Source organism: Phacochoerus africanus, chromosome 10 (assembly GCF_016906955.1).
Source record: "Phacochoerus africanus isolate WHEZ1 chromosome 10, ROS_Pafr_v1, whole genome shotgun sequence".
Taxonomy (NCBI): domain Eukaryota; kingdom Metazoa; phylum Chordata; class Mammalia; order Artiodactyla; family Suidae; genus Phacochoerus; species Phacochoerus africanus.
Genome location: NC_062553.1, coordinates 27,991,202 through 28,007,432, shown reverse-complemented (window position 1 = coordinate 28,007,432; position 16,231 = coordinate 27,991,202). Strand labels below are relative to the sequence as shown.

At 37.5% G+C, this 16,231-nt stretch overlaps 1 protein-coding gene across 1 annotated transcript in view; it reads right to left on the bottom strand.

The window, feature by feature from the left end:
* Positions 1–2,109: 2,109 nt before the first annotated feature.
* The window catches only part of DTHD1 (death domain containing 1), a 75,415-nt gene continuing 61,293 nt past the window's right edge, over positions 2,110–16,231 (bottom strand). The window contains exons 9-10 of the mRNA XM_047799292.1: positions 7,362–7,419; positions 2,110–2,714 (exon numbers count right to left, since the gene is read on the bottom strand). Of these exons, the coding sequence (XP_047655248.1) occupies positions 2,356–2,714; positions 7,362–7,419 (417 nt within the window). The 3' untranslated portion in view covers positions 2,110–2,355. The remainder of the gene's footprint in view (positions 2,715–7,361; positions 7,420–16,231) is intronic.

Below are 16,231 nucleotides of genomic sequence, written 5' to 3'. Positions count from 1 at the left end.
GATGACCCCCTTTTTTGCTTTATGTTTTACTGTTGCAATAATATATGCATTTTTTAATTCTGGGGAATAAAACTTATGTCGGAGTGTGTGCCAAGGAGTGTGTGCCCATGAAAGTATGAATGTGAATGAGGTCTATGGCCATACCACCAGAAAACATTCTGAATGTGAATGAGTTGTGTATGTGTGTGTGTGTAAAAGAGAAAGCAAGCACAGGTGTGTGACTGCATATGTATATGTGAAGGTATACAGGTAATGTGAGATGGTGTGTGTGTGTGTGTGTGTGTCTTTGGGGTATGCATGTTAATGAGAGTGTATGCCTGAGCTGCGGGAGGAAGGTGTGTATGTGTTTGTGAAAGCATGTGTGAGAATGTACAAGTATTTCTGAGACTGTATGTTGGGGGGGCTCCAGGTGGAGGGAGTTGTATGTGAAGCAGTGTGTTTGGATGCGGGGATGCCATGGGGATATGTGTATGACAGTGTATGAACACATATGAGGATGTACAGGTGGATAAGAGTCTGTGTTTGCTCAGGTAAGGTGCAGTTGTGTTTGTGAGAGGTGTGTGGGAGGGGAAGTATGTGTTGGTACGAGTGAGTTTGAGTGTGGAGGTATGAGGACAGGGAGAAGAGGTGTGAGGAGTTGTGTGTGAATGAGCAAGAAGAGGGGAGGTAAGTTAGGCAATATATGTGAAGAGATAATGTGTGTTAGTGTGCGTGTGTGTGTGTGCATGTGTGCACACATAGGTGAGTGTGCTTACATACATCTAAATACCCAGAAATAGAAACAGTTCCTTGCAGAAAAAAAAAAAACTGGAAGAAAATATTTTCATAATAGTAATCTCTAGTCATGGAATAAGAGGCAAATTTATTTTCTTGACTTTTTTTTTTGTTATTTTGCAATCAGAAAAACAATGAGCATTTCAGTCTATTTTTTTCATTCCCAAAACACGTTAAAAATATGATACCTTTCTGGAAACACAGAAAGGCTCCTAAGAGTCTTTTTCATAGGGATGTGTTTGAAAATTGGAATTCTCTTTGTTAACATAACCATAGATATCTAAGTCTCTGGTTAATTTATAGGAGGAAATCCTTTCTTTAAATTTGAAAACCATATAAAGTGTTTAATGTTTCATGTAATTTCATTACCCTTCAGGTATTTCAATAACCGAGACTCATCATTGCTAATATTTGCAAGCCAAGGCCTGTCGGTCCCCCACGAGTGAACTGGTGGTGCTAATGCAATGGCCCATTCGTGTCATGCTGTGTTGGGGAACTAAAGTGCTCTAGGTTTTCCCAAGTCTCAATACATAAACACTTAACATTAACAAGGATTATCAGTGATAGAGAGTCTTATGTAATTAGTATTTTTTTCCTTGTAGTTTTGTGTTTTTTACAGGCAGGTTTTAAAAAAAAATAATGACCCATAAGGGCTTATGTAATAAGGTTTCTGTCAAACTGATTTGGTAGCAGGTTGTTTTCCTCAGTACAAAAGGCCCTGAGTTCTTTCACTGATGCATCCTTGTCTCTCTGCTGTCTCATCTGACCAATAATAAAAAAAAAAATGAGGTTTGCCCTATTTTAGGCTATATTTTATGAAAAAAGTTTGTGACAATACATGGATGAAGGGTCATTCTAGTTTTAATTGATTTCAACCTTGGCTGTTAAACTGATTTGCTCTCATTCACATCAGGTCTCTGCAGCTCACTTTATTTGTATTGTTACCTGTGGGTTCCATGGTTTGCACATTACATGAATTAGTTTCTTGGAGTACTGGATGACATGTTCATTTTTATTTAGATAAGAATAAAAAAAAAGGAATTCTGTAGATTATACCTTTCCTTTATATTTAAAAAGCAACCTAGGCCTTCCTGTTGTGTCTCAGCAGAAACAAACCAGACTAGTATCCATAAGGATGTGGGTTCAATCCCTGGCCTCCCTCAGTGGGTTAAGGATATGGCATTGCCATGAGCTGTGGTGTAGGTGGCAGACACCACTAGGACCTGGCATAGGCTGACAGCTGTAGGTCAGATTTGACCCTTAGCCTGGGAACTTCCAAATGTTGCATCTACGACCCTAAAAAAATTTTTTTTAATTAAAAAAAATAAAAAGCAACCTATCTATTAAAATATAAACAGGGCAAGCTCTGTTACAACTGATAATAAGTTTGGCTGAACTCTGGACGGTCACACCTGCAGAACGTATATCACTGAACCATGAAGGAGGAAGCCAACCCACAAATGCTTTTGTCTGATTACCGCCTCTTCACTTGTCTCAATAACACATCTATCACATAGATTCACTTCAGACATTACTTGGACACTGCTAGTGACACGTTGACAGAAGCCATCCTCAAGCCAGCTACAGCCCTTCTTCTAGGGCAGAAGGAGCCACAGGGCTTTCCTCTGCCCCATCAGACCACCGTGGTGGTTCAGTGAACACTTTATTTTCCCACTTGAATTTGAGCTCTCCTGAAAGGTCACTCCTGCCTATCTTGCGGAGATGGCGAGCTAGAAGGCGAAGTTTGTCGGTGGAATTTGGGAGTGATCTTTTCCAGAAGCAGAGAAGTTCGTAGGTCTGTTCTGCAAGGTCATTGGGGGCCTTCAGTTTGATGAGCTGAACGGTGCTGCGGCGCAACGGGAGGGATGCAGAGAGACACAGCGCGTTTTCTTCTGAGAGCTCCTCTGACAGCCAGTAGAGCAAGCTGTTCCACAGGGCTTCTGCCGGCACACGGGGAACACTCAGTGTCAGGACCCTTTCGCGGGGGCGGGAGTCGGGGCAGGGGTTGGGGGGAAAGGGGTGTGTGCTCATCTAGCCCTCCACCTGGTCATGGGAAATCTACTCAATCTCTGGTATGTCCTCTGAGCAGCAGAATAATTGGGGACCACCCAGGTGGACAGTTGAGAGACTCTGAGTCCCTGGGCTTTCCCGGGTCTTCTGAGGGACCCACCCATTGCAGAAGGTTAGAAGTGCTCCTCAAATTTTAACTTTCCTGAGATCCAGGCAGGCTTGTTAAAAATGGGCTTTAGACCTCTGCCCCAGAGAGTCTACTTAAGTAAGACTAGGCTGGGGACCAAAAATTGACATTTTTAACAAGCTCCCAGATGATGCTGATACTGAGGCCTGACTTTGAGTAGCACTACGTTAAAAGAGGTTTTTTTTTTTTTTTTTTTTTTAGGCTCAAAAAATACTTCTCTTAATTAGTACTAACATAATGTATAAATTATACTAGCAGCTGCTCCGTCTTCACACCCCAACCTCCCCAACTACATATGCACACAAACGCACCAAGATCCACTTCCCAAAGAGCAGTTCTCTGGAAGGTCCTTTACAGAGAACCTATATTTCCTGGTTCTGGACTATTGAGAAACTCTACCATCTCTGAATATACCCTGTATGTTCAGCATACCCCTTCCCTTACTCCATGACTTCTATCTACCACCAAATTCATGATTCCAATCTTCTGCTGTTTGTTTGTCATTTTATTTCATTCTCTAGCTCAGATCCATCACTCTCAAGAAATCCCCCAAGTCCTACTATCTCCCTCCTTCCATATGTCAAGACTAAGCTGCTTCAGAGTCACTTTCTCCCTCTGTCATGCAAACCCCTGCAGCAGTTTCCCTGGTTTGGTATGAGGAAAGAATTCTGTGTCCGCCTTCTTTTACCCATTCTTTCCAACTATCTCCTCACATGAACTGCACCTGCATTTACATCATGCCACTTTTCTATGAAAGCTACTCAGGAAATGGAGTCATCTTTCCCATTTTCACTTTCAAACCAACATTCTGCTTCCATCTTGCCATATATTCATTTTAATGTCCCTGCTGCTCGCATAAGCCTTCCTCTCCCCTTCCACATCATTTATCTCTTGCCATTGCCAGGCAGAAGCATCAGCAACCCTGCTGATAATCAGTCACACCGCTGACCACATGCTTTCCTAATCCTGTCCACATCAATGACCTGTGTGGTAACCCCATATGAGAAGCCAACTCTCATGACCAATCCTTATGTTTCATGATCAGCTACCGCTATTCTATCTCCATGGCTTCAACTTCTCAATATTACTGCTGACCAGTACCTCCTAAAAGTCCACAGCTTCTATTCCTTTGCTCCTGCTTCTTATGCTTCTTGCCCCATCACCAGTACTGCAAGTCCTTCTTTAAGGCTCCCAGTCATTCCATCATCTGTCTCTGTACCCATACTTCCCCTGAAGATCAGCTTTGTGATTCAATAATGGTCTTGCATCCACCTTAAAACCTGCTGTCCTCTTTAGCTTTCAGTGTTCTCCATTCGTCAGTCACCAATCCTGCCTTACTCACACTGCAGTCAACCACTGGGATGCCCAGGGTTATGAAACTATACTGAGTGTGGTCAACAAACTCTATGCTTTGTACACAATTTAAGCCTTTAGTAGCTTACACATCCATTAAAGCATCCGATTCCTGAATTTGATTTCAAATTTTCCACAGCAATGACACAAAACTTTTCTGCCATCCTTAAACCCCAGTCTCACTCTTATTCTCACCCAACCAATGCCTGTTTCTCCTAACATTACCTAAAGCCACTTGACCTGAATTCTTCTAACCTTGTTTTCACTTCAAAATCACTGTCTTTACAAAATCACACTCCTCCACGTTTGCCAGGTGCCATCTCCCACATGTTTTTTTTCATCAAAAAATTTCCCTTCACACCTGTTCCTTAACCACCTCCTCCGTCAGGTTCTTTCCATGGTTCCCACAAGCCCTCGTAGGCCTCCCATTTCTGATGCTGTTTCAAGCTCTCAGGCTCTCTCTCCCCTTCTTTCTACCAAAAAGTCTTTTCACGCCTAATGTAAACTTGTTGCCTTAAGTCCATCAGTATCACCTCACTCCTTAAGCCCTTACCTTATGAGTTATATATCCTCTTTTAAAACTCTATTAAAGCCTTACTTTCTGATCTTTCTAGAGTCCTCCTAAATGCTGCTTTCAACAACTCATTCTCATTCTGCATCTTCTCTGACTTCCACGGAGCATTTAATCCTTCCCTGGGGTTCCACGGCCTGCCGTGGTGTTCCATCTCCCTATCTTTACCCTTTGCTGACTCTCTTCCTCCTGATAGTGCTGAGTGACTGCTTCTCCTCTCAGGCCCCTTCTACTTCTGTCCCTTCCCCTTAGCAATTGCCTTAGCCATCGCCTGTATGTGAAATATCCCAGATCTACCATATCTTCATCTTTGGTTCTGTTTCCCTGCATCCTAGTACAGGTATAACCAATTTTCTCGTGCTTTGCTTTACTGTCTTTCACAGATACTGCATTTTTTACAAATTGAATTCAAACTTTTGGCAACCCTGTGTATAGCAAGTCTACAGGCGCCATTTTTCCAACAGCATTTGCTTACTTTGTGTTTCTATGTCACATTTGGGTAACTCTCCTGGCATTCAAACTCTTCCGTTAATTTCTGTTAGAGTAATTGGTGATCAGTGATTGTTGATGTTACTATTGTAAAAATATTAGGACTTGCTGAAGGTTCAGATGATGATTAGCATTTTTTAGCAACAAAGGATTTTTTAATTAAGGCATGAACATTGTTATTTTAGATTTAAGACTGTTGTGCACTTAACAGACTACAGTATAGTGTAAACCTAACTTTTATGTGAGCTTGAAAACCCAAAAATTCATATGATTTACTTTGAATGATACTCACTTTATTGTGGTGGTTTGGAACCAGATTTTCAATATCTTCGAGTTATGCCTATGTAACATTTGCAATATTTATCTCCTAATTATATTTACCAGTTTATACCACAACCAGTTCAAATCCCATACTTCTAAAATCAAAATCAACTTTGGTCTTTTCCTTTCTCCTCCACTTTCTTAGTGAATGTGACCCCTCAGCTGAGAATGCCAACACAGGTAATATTATTTCAATTTCTCAGAGCATATGTATTTTTTCATTTTGGCTGTCCCACAGTGTTTGTGACCTACACTACGGCAACGCAGGATCCTTTAACCCACTGTGTCAGGCGGGGGATTGACTTGCTTCCTGGCACTGCAGAGATGCCACCAATCCTGTTGTGCCACAGTGGGAACTCCTCAGTCTATTTCTTATCTCTTATCACCTCCACCAAGTTTTATTTGTCCTAACTCTAAAAATATCTCAGATATCTCCCCCACTTTCCAGCCTGACTCTGTTTTAATCATGTCCTACCTTTTTATTTTCTGGAGCACTACAAGAACCAGAGTTCTAACTCACATCCCTGCTATCAGTGTAGATGGACTTTGATCTCATGCACAACTAACAGAAGTTGTCAGGGTCTAACCTGATCTTATTCATTCCTTATTAATAAATCTCTTTTAGGCTCCTTCATTGTCTTGACTTCTTATCTTGTCGTTTAAAACTGGTCACAGTTTTATGCTGCTCTCATGTCGGCTACCATCACCTTGTCCTCTCTGGTGGTTGTTGACAGTGGTAACAGGATGGCTTTTATTTGACCATCAAGTTCTTCAAAAGTTAACATTATTAAACTTGCTGGGCTTTTATCTACTGCTCCTGTTGTTTTAGTGGATTCTTTTTCTTTTTTTTGGGGGGGGGCTTTGGTATTTTTTCTTTTGTTTTTTCTCTATCACCTGCTCTCTCTTTGAAAAATAACTTTATCGCCTCTGAGAGAGTATATAATGCAAAGGTTTATTCCCATCCTACTCACTTCTAACTTAATTCAGTAAAGTTTGTACATTCTCTGTACAAGTCCATAAAGATAACCCCTGAATGGAATATTATACCATTAGGGCATCAGGGGTGAGACTGACACAGTAGTTAAAACGCATTCACTGACGTATTTTGAAAACCAAAAAATTATTATAGTAGTACCTATCAGTAGCACAAAAATGAATTGTTTCAAAGGCTAAAATAGAATAAAAGTGTCAAATTTTACCCTGAAATATGTATCATTGTTATGCAATTAGGTTACCCATAACCACAATCAAATATATGTTTCCTTTGTGGTTTCGTACCTCTAATATATACCTCTATTTTAAATTTATTTTAAGATTTAAAACCTAATTGTCAACATTTCAGAACAAACCACAGTAGTCTATTTAGAAAACAAATGAATTATTAGTTATCTTAGTTAAATAATACTTAGTAGAGTTCATACTTCTCATAGAATTTTAACAAAATTTTAATTGCATCTACATTCAACAAGTTTTTTGTTTATATCTCCATGACTTCTGAAGGAAAACTCATTTATTAGGCTTATGATAATAGATAATTAAAAAAATAATTATTTACTTGCAAATTTCTCTATTCTTTTCAATCAAAAGAGTCACATAAAATATAAAATATAAGAGGAAAAGAGCACCACCATAATAAGGACACAAATTATTCCTTACCTAGAGGATCTGTAGAAATTCTTTTGGTACTCTGTGGACGGTTGATTAATTTTTCATGCTTTTGGGAGAAAGGGACACAGAATAAGCAGAAGAAATCATTAATCTGTGAACAAACTACACATAAAAATTCATCCGAACCTCACCTCTATATGAAAAAAGTCCTGAATCTCCTCCTGCCTTACAAAATTAGATTGTGTATTTATACATACATGTTCAGCATTGCTTTTCTAAGATAAGGCAATGTATATTAACGCAAATCTTTCAGAAAATTTAAATTTAGGAATACACATTTGTTATTATAGTAGTCACATTAACACTGAACAAATATTTTCAAAACTAAAATTCAAAAATTTAATACTAGCTAACATAAAGCAAGCTACCTCTATGCTACAAAAATAGTATTTAGTAAAAGCCTTCTTGAGCTAGGCATTTTGCTTCAGCACCAGGCCAGTACCTAATGGGTATTCCAACATGTGTTTTTATGAGTAAATGAGTGAATCAATATGCAGACATGATGCTAAAAACAATCAGGCCTTTAAGCAGATATTATTCTGAAACCAAAATTTTGTCAAGAAGAAATCAAATATAAAATCATTACTTTTCTACACTGTCTGCAGAACAGTTTGTTCTTAGTTAATATGGGAACATGAAAACAGCACAGGAGGTAAAAGTAAAAATATCTAGGTTTATAAACCTGCTGAGTGCTCTGGACAGCTTATTTACCCCCTCAGTCTCATCCCTGAAATGTGATTTATTACACATCACAAAAACCTGTACACAAATGTTCGTGGCAATTTTATTTGTGATAGCCCCAAACAGGAAATAACTGAAACTTTCTGCAATATGTAAATGGCTAAACAAACTCTGGTACAACCACAAGATGGGGTGTATACAGTAATACATCCCTGTATTTCTGTACAGTAATAAAGAGGATAAATCATTGATACATGTAACAACTTGCATGGACTAAGAGTATTGTCCTGAGTGAAAAAGTCCAGTCTCAAAAGGTCATGTATTCCATGATTCCATTTATATAACATTGTTGAAATTATAGAAATATGAAGATATAGTAGAACAGATAAGAGATTTCTAAGGGTTAAGATGGTGGTGGAAGACATAAAAAGGTAGCACAAAGGAGGTCTTTGTGATGCTAGAATAGTTGTGTATCTTGAACGTAGCGGTTACACAAATCTACACATCTGATAAAATGGTATAATACTATACCGTTACTGTATCAATGTCAACTTCCTGGCTTTGATATTTTGCTATAATTATGTAAGATGTAACCACTGAGGAAAACTGGGTGAGAATATAGCACCTCTCTGTACTATATTTAGCAACTTCCTGTAAACCTATAATCATTTCAAAAGAAAACAAACTTTTTCAAAGCCATTCATAGCAATGATACAAGTATTACTTAAATGCTCTGTTAATGCACAGAACAGTGGTTCATAAAAGGCATTCGATACAGGTTTATTAAATCTGAATATAATATTTTGTAGACATAGACATTATATAAAAAGTATATAAAATCTTCATTAAGGCATAGGAGCAAGAAAGATCCTAAACTCATCTCCTCCCATGGACCCAACAAATCTACAGCCTCATATGGAATAATTTCCTCAGGAAGACACCTAAAACTGAATGAGCAATGCCTCCCTACAAAGGCTAAAGGGATAGCATTGAGACATGTAGAAGAGACAGTGGTTGGTAAAGGCCTCACCAAAACCCAGCCACAGCAACCCACAATCAGGAGGGATCACAAAGTATGGATCTTTTCCCTGAGGAGTAAAGGAATTGAGCTCCACATCCAGCACCTCAAACTCTAGATTCTGCACAGGAGAGATGAGCCCCCAAAATAAGACCATCAGGGAATACATCCAGGAAAACACTAGAACCACAAGGAACAACAACAACAGCAAAGCTCTTAAAGGGTTTGCACAAAGACTTGCTCAATGCAAAATCAGTGCAAAAATACCAGATTAAAAAGCACATGGACCATAGGTACAGAGGGCTGACTTACTAATCTTAAAGGACCTTCCAGAGAGGTAGCAACCAGTTGTGATGTTCCTGGGGGACTGAGACACTGGTAGGAGCCATTTTTGTGAGCTCAGGCTACCTGGCTAATGCTGACACTGGCAGATGTCATTTTCCCTCTAAATGTTACTGCCAGTGGGTGCATCCCATTAAGAACCCCATCCATGCTTGCTCTTTGGCCCTCACAGCAAGCTGACAGATAGCTCTTACCACCAGCATGCACAGCAATAGCAGGTGGGCCTTGAAGCTTGTGGGAGGCCAGTTATACCAACCAGGGTCCTGCAGCAGTAGCAGCAGCTTGGCTCTGCCACAACAGGAAGGAACATCCCTTGACAGCTGTATCTGGTGGCCAGGTGGGATCATGCTTCTGAGTCCCACAGGACATCTCCTAAAAATGGCCACATCTTCAAGACTGGGAGGAATAACTAATTTAACTAGTTGTACATAGAAATAAACCCATAGAATTAGGAAGAATGAGGAGAGAGAGGAATATGTTCCAATGAAAAACACAAGAAAAAATATCAAAAAAATTATTGAATGAAATGGAAATAAACTATATGATAAAAACTTCAGCATAATGGCCATAAAAATGCTCCCCAAACTTGGGAAACAAATGGATGAACACAGTAAGGACTTCGATAGAGACTATATATATATATATATATATATATATATATATATATCTCCCAAACATAAGTTATAAGTGAATTAAAAAATATACTAGAAGTATTCGATAGCAGACTGGATAAGGCAGAACAAATCAGTGATCTGGAACACAAAATAATTGAAAATACACAGAGAGAGCAGCAAAATGAAAAAAAAAAAGAATTTTAAAGGTGAATACACCTTTGGGAAAACATCAAATGGAGTAACTTTCACATTATAGAGAGTCCCAGAAAGAGAAAAGGGAGAAAGAGCCAGAAAAATTATTTAAGAGACAATGGCTGGGTCTGAGGAAGAAAAGAGATATCCAGGTTCAGGAAGCCCAGAGAATTTTAAAAAAGATGAACCCAAAGAGACACACACCAAGACACATTATAACTAAAATGATAAGTTTAAGTTAAGCATAAAAAAAGAATCATAAAAGTTAAGGATAAAGAGAGAATCCTAAAACAGCAAGAGAAAAACAACTTGTTACATAGAAAATCTCTGTGAAAAAGTTAAATATATAATAAAGATAGTGATCAATTACTTATAAAGCAAGTATGAAGAGTAAAAACAAAAGTAGAAAATTAACTAAAATTACAAGAATTAAGGAGTTCATATAATAAAAAAATGTAATAAATATAAAATGGTGGAGAAGTAAAAATGTAAATCTTTGGAATGTATTCAAATTTAAGTTGCAACCAACTTAAAACAGGTTCTACTTATTTTGTATGTTATATATGAGCCTCACAATAACCGCAGGGGAAAAAATGAATACACAGAAGAAAATGAGAAAGACATTTAAACATAACACTTTAAAAAACATTAAAACACAAGGAAAGAAAGAAAGAGAAAAAGAAAAGAACAAAAAAGAACTACAAAAATAGCCAGAAAACAATGAACAAAATGACAATAAGTACATATGTATAAATATTTACTTTAAATGTAAATAGACTAAATCAAAAGATATAGAGTGGCTGAATGGATAATTTTTTTAAAAAAACTCACTGATATGCTGCCTACAAAAGACTCATTTCAGACGATAAAATACAGACTGAAAGTTAAGGAGTGGAGAAAGATATTTCCATGCAAATGGAAATGAAAAGCAAGTGGAGTAGCTATAGCCATATCAGACAAAATAGACTTTAAAACAAACACAGTAATAAAAGATAAAGAAAGGCATTACATAATGATAACAGGATCAATCCAGTAAGAAGATATAACATTTATAAATGTTATACACCCTACAGAGAAGCACCAAAGTATATAAAGCAAAAATTAATGGACTTAAAATTGAGAAACTGAAGCAATATAATAATAGTAGGGTAACTTAATACCCTACTTATAGCAATGGATATATCATCCAGTCATAAATTCAATAAGGAAGTGTTGTACTTAAATGACTCCTTAGGCCAGATGAACTTAATAGATATACACAGAACATTTTATCCAAAATCAGCAGAATACACATCTTTTTCAAGTGCACTTGGAACAGGCTCCATGATAGATCTTATGCTAGGGCACAAAACAAGTCATGAGAAATTCAAGAATACTGAAATACTATCAAGCATCTTCTCTGACCACAGTGGCATGAAACTAGAAATTGACCACAAGGAAGAAACTGGAAAACCCACAAAAATGTAAAGATTAATGTCTACCAAAGCTAGTACTACCCTGATGCCAAAACCAGACAAGGACACCACACACACACACACACACACACACACACACACACACACACACACACACACACATATTCCAAGCCAATTTTCTTGATGAACATAGATGCAAAAATCCTAAACAAAATGTAAGCAAACTGAATAAAAAAATGCATTAAAAGTATCATACACCATGATCAAGTGGATTTATTCCAGGAACACAGGGATGATTCAATATCCACAAATTAATGTGAAGCACCACATTAACAAAATGAAGGATAGAAATTATATGATCATCTCAATAGATTCAGAAAAAGTGTTTGATTAAATTCAACATCCATTTATAATAAGAAAACACTCTCAATAAAATGAGTAGACAGGGATCACAACATAATAAGAGCCATGTATGACAAACTTAACAGTTAACATCATACTCAATGGTAAAAAGCTGAAAGCTTTTCCTCTAAGAACAGGAATGCAACAAGTATGCTCACTATTACCACTTTTATTCAACAGAGTGCTGTATTTCTAGCCACAGCATTAGGCAAGAAAAAGAAATAAAAAACATCCAAATCATATTTGCAAATGATATGATGCTATATATAGAAAACCCTAACGATTGCACCAAAAAACAATGAGAAGTAATAAATAAAATTCATGGAAGTTGCAAGATACAAAATCAATGTACAGAAATTTGCAGGTTTTGGAGTTCCTGCCGTGGCCCAGTGGAAACGAATCCAACTAGGAACCATGAGGTTGCGGGTTCAATCCCTGGCCTTACTCAGTGGGTTAAGGATCCAGCATTGCTGTGAGCTGTGGTATAGGTCACAGACGCATCTCAGATCTGCCATTGCTGTGGCTGTGGCATAGGCTAGCAGCTGTAAATCTGATGAGACCCCAGCCTGGGAATCTCCATATGCCATGGGTGTGGCCCTAAAAAGACAAAAGACAAAAAAAAAATGCGGGTTTTCTATACACTGATAACAAACTATCAGAAAGAGAATTTAAAAAAACAATCCTATTTTCAGTTACATCAAAAAGAATAAAAATATCTAGGGATAAATTTGACCAAGGAGGTGAAAGACCTGCACATTGAAAATGATTAGACACTGATGAATGAAATTAAAGACACAAATAAATGTAAATACATTCCATGTTCATGAATTGAAACAATGAATATTGTTTAAATGTCCATACTATTAAAAGCATTATACAGATTCAGTGCAATATCATCAAAATTCCCATGTCATATTTAGCAGAACTAGAATAAACGATACTAAAAACTGACAAAGGAGCAAAGAGCATACAACAGGAATGGATAGTTTCTTCAATAAGTGATGTTGAAAAACCTGGAAAAAAATGAAACTAGACCACTATCTTACACCTTACACAAAACTGAACTAAAAATAAAGACTTGAAGTAAGACCTGAAACCATAAAAATCCTAGAGAAAGACATAGGCAGTAACCTCACTGACATTGTTATTAGCTATTTGTTATTAGCTATTATCTAACTCTGAAAACAAAGGAAACAAATGCAAAAATAAAAAACTGGAACAATGCCAAACTAAAAATTGTCTGCATGGTGAAGGAAATCATCATTAAAATGCAAAGGCCACGTGCCGAATGGGGGAAGATATTTGCAAATCATACATCTGATAAGGGTTTAACATCTAAAATACATTTTAAAACACTCACACAACTCGGTAACAAAAAACCCAAAACAATTAAAAAATGGACAGAGAATCTGAAGAGATACTTTTAACAAAGAAGAGATGGCCAACAGGCCCGTGAAAAAATATTCAACATCACCCATTATTAGAGGAGTGCAAATCAAGACGACAAAGAGATATCATTTCACATTGGATGGCTATTCTTGAAAAGAAATAGCAAATATTGGAGAGGATATGGAGAAAAGAAAACTGTCACTGTAAATTGGTGCAGCCATATGGAAAACAGTATGGTGGTTCCTCAGAAAAGTAAGAATTTTCTACCGTATTTCCACTTTTTGGTGTTTATGCAAAGAACACAAGAACAATAAATTGAAAAGATAGACGTACCCCTAGTTTTTTGTAGCATATTACATAGCAAAACATGGAAACAGCCTACATGTCTAATAGATGAAGAAGATGTTATGTGTGTGTATGTATGTGTATATACACACAATGAAATACTATTCAGCCATAAAAAGGAACAAAATCCTGCCATTTGGGACAATATGGATGGACTTTTAAGGTATTATGCTAAGTGAAATAAGTCAGATGGAGAAAGACAAATACCATATGATTTAACTTATGTCTAATATAAAAAAGGAAAAAATGAAACAAAAAATTAACTCATACAGATATCAGAATTGTGGTTACCAGAGAAGGAGGTTGTGGAAGTTAGTGAAAGGGGTAAAGGGGGTGAAGTGTATGGTGATAAATGGTAACTAGATTTGTAGTGGTGATCAACTGTGCAGTGTATAAATATGTTGAATTCTAATGCTGAACTCCTGAAATTTATATAATAAAAATCCCTTCCATTAAAAAAAATTAATGAGAGGAGATTAAGAATAAGCATAAAGGAGTTCCCGTCATGGCACTGTGGGTTAAGAATCTGACTGCAGCATCTCAGATCATTGTGGTGTGGATTCAATTGCCAGCCCTCCTCAGTGGGTTAAAGGGTCTGGTGTTTCCTTATCTGTGACTCAGATCAGTCCCTGACCCAGGAACTTCCATATGCCATGGGTGCGGCCCCCCCCAAAAAAAAGAGAATCAAAATAAGAACAATTAAACTCAAGTATATTGATACTATAACACTGCAAAATATGTGCATGGAATTTTTGAGACTTTAACTGTGCAGTTAAACCTCTCAAGAAATTAAGAAATACTGATTTAAACAGCGCAGCAGATTCTGTCATTCCCATCCATGGGCCTATGACCTAGACTGAACCTGGGACAAGAGGTACACATTGAATTTTTTCTTTGTATAAATAAATAATTTACCCTTCCCTCAGTCATCCTTTCATCACAGATGTCTCATAGCACCCTGATGGACTGAGTGTGATTCTAGTATTTAAATATTCTGTGCACTGGTGTTCCCATTGTGGTGCAGCAGAAACGAATCTGACTAGTATGCATTAGGATGCTGGTTCAATCCATCCCTGAACTCGTTCAGTTGAGTCAGGGATCAGGCATTGCCGTGAGCTGTGGTGTAGGCTGCACACTTAGCTCAGATTCTTCATTGCTGTGCCTGTGGTGTAGGTCAGCAGCTGCACCTCTAATTCAACCCCTAACTTGGAAATGTCCATATACTGCAAGTGTGGCCCTAAAAAGAAAAAAAAAAATTCTGTGCACTATTTTTGCCTTCCATACCATCTTCTAGACCTCACTGGTGCTCAAGGTCATCTCCAAGCCAAGCAGAGAAGCTTTTATTGGCAGGACTGGCTCTAATGTTTCTCTACTTTCCTCTCTTCCCTTCTCCAATCAAAAAGCCCTATTCTATTGCATCTTCTCAGGTTCTACTATTTGCTGGAAGAAGTTTTGTTATTCCTTCAGATAACCTGCTTTTATGTTAATATTCTGTCTTTTATTTTTGCTGAACACAATTTCCAAAATGTCACTTTCAACATGTCATGGCTCAGGAAGTTTGTCAGACAAATCTAAACCTGGCTCTCAAGCTCTCTGTCATACATATCTGCCTTGTAAAAGGGTGTAGTGGGGCTTGAGATTTACAGGTCATAGATTTTAAGACTCCTTTAATTACTGACCATTATTTCCATGCTGCCTTAATACAACTCTGTTATTGAATTCTTAATACTAGGCAAAACATTTTTCATTGAGTTCATATATATACCAGCTTGGGTCTTTTGTGTACAATCCCCAAATTGGACTTGGGCAAATCCTTTATTTTATCCAACATTATTTTCCATGGCACTTCCAAAAGTTTCATTGTGATTTTTCCTCTCTTGAAGAACTAGCCATGGCCTGTCTTGACTCTACTTGTTTGACTGTCATCTCTTTGAGGACCAGTGAGGTATCTTATTCCTATATCAGTTCCTCACCATGCTTGACATGGTATTGACATGTACATACAGGGTAGTAAAAACTGTTTAATTTATGTGATACCTTCTCTTGACCTGAATGATCTTCTTCAAAGCTTAGCATATTTTCAAGGCCACTGGTCAAATTCTAACACGTTTATCAACTACTCTAGTCCCTGGTTTATTATTTGAGAATTTATGCACTACGTTTATCTAGCTTAATGTTGTCTTGTATTGCCAATGCCCTTCACACATGCTTATTCATATATATTTGTTTTCCCTCTCCAATTAGACTTGCAGTAATTTTTGTATCCTTATTTTTCTAGCCAATAGATACTTTTATTAAATTATTTTTTTCCTCATAGTAAAATTTCAATCTCAAATACTTATCACGTCTCCTATGCAAATGGACTCATATCTGGACAATTTATGGAAACTTGAAAATACCCATTCCTCATCCAGGTTAGATCCATTACAGTTAGTCCTCACTTTCCTTTCCCAGTCTGTC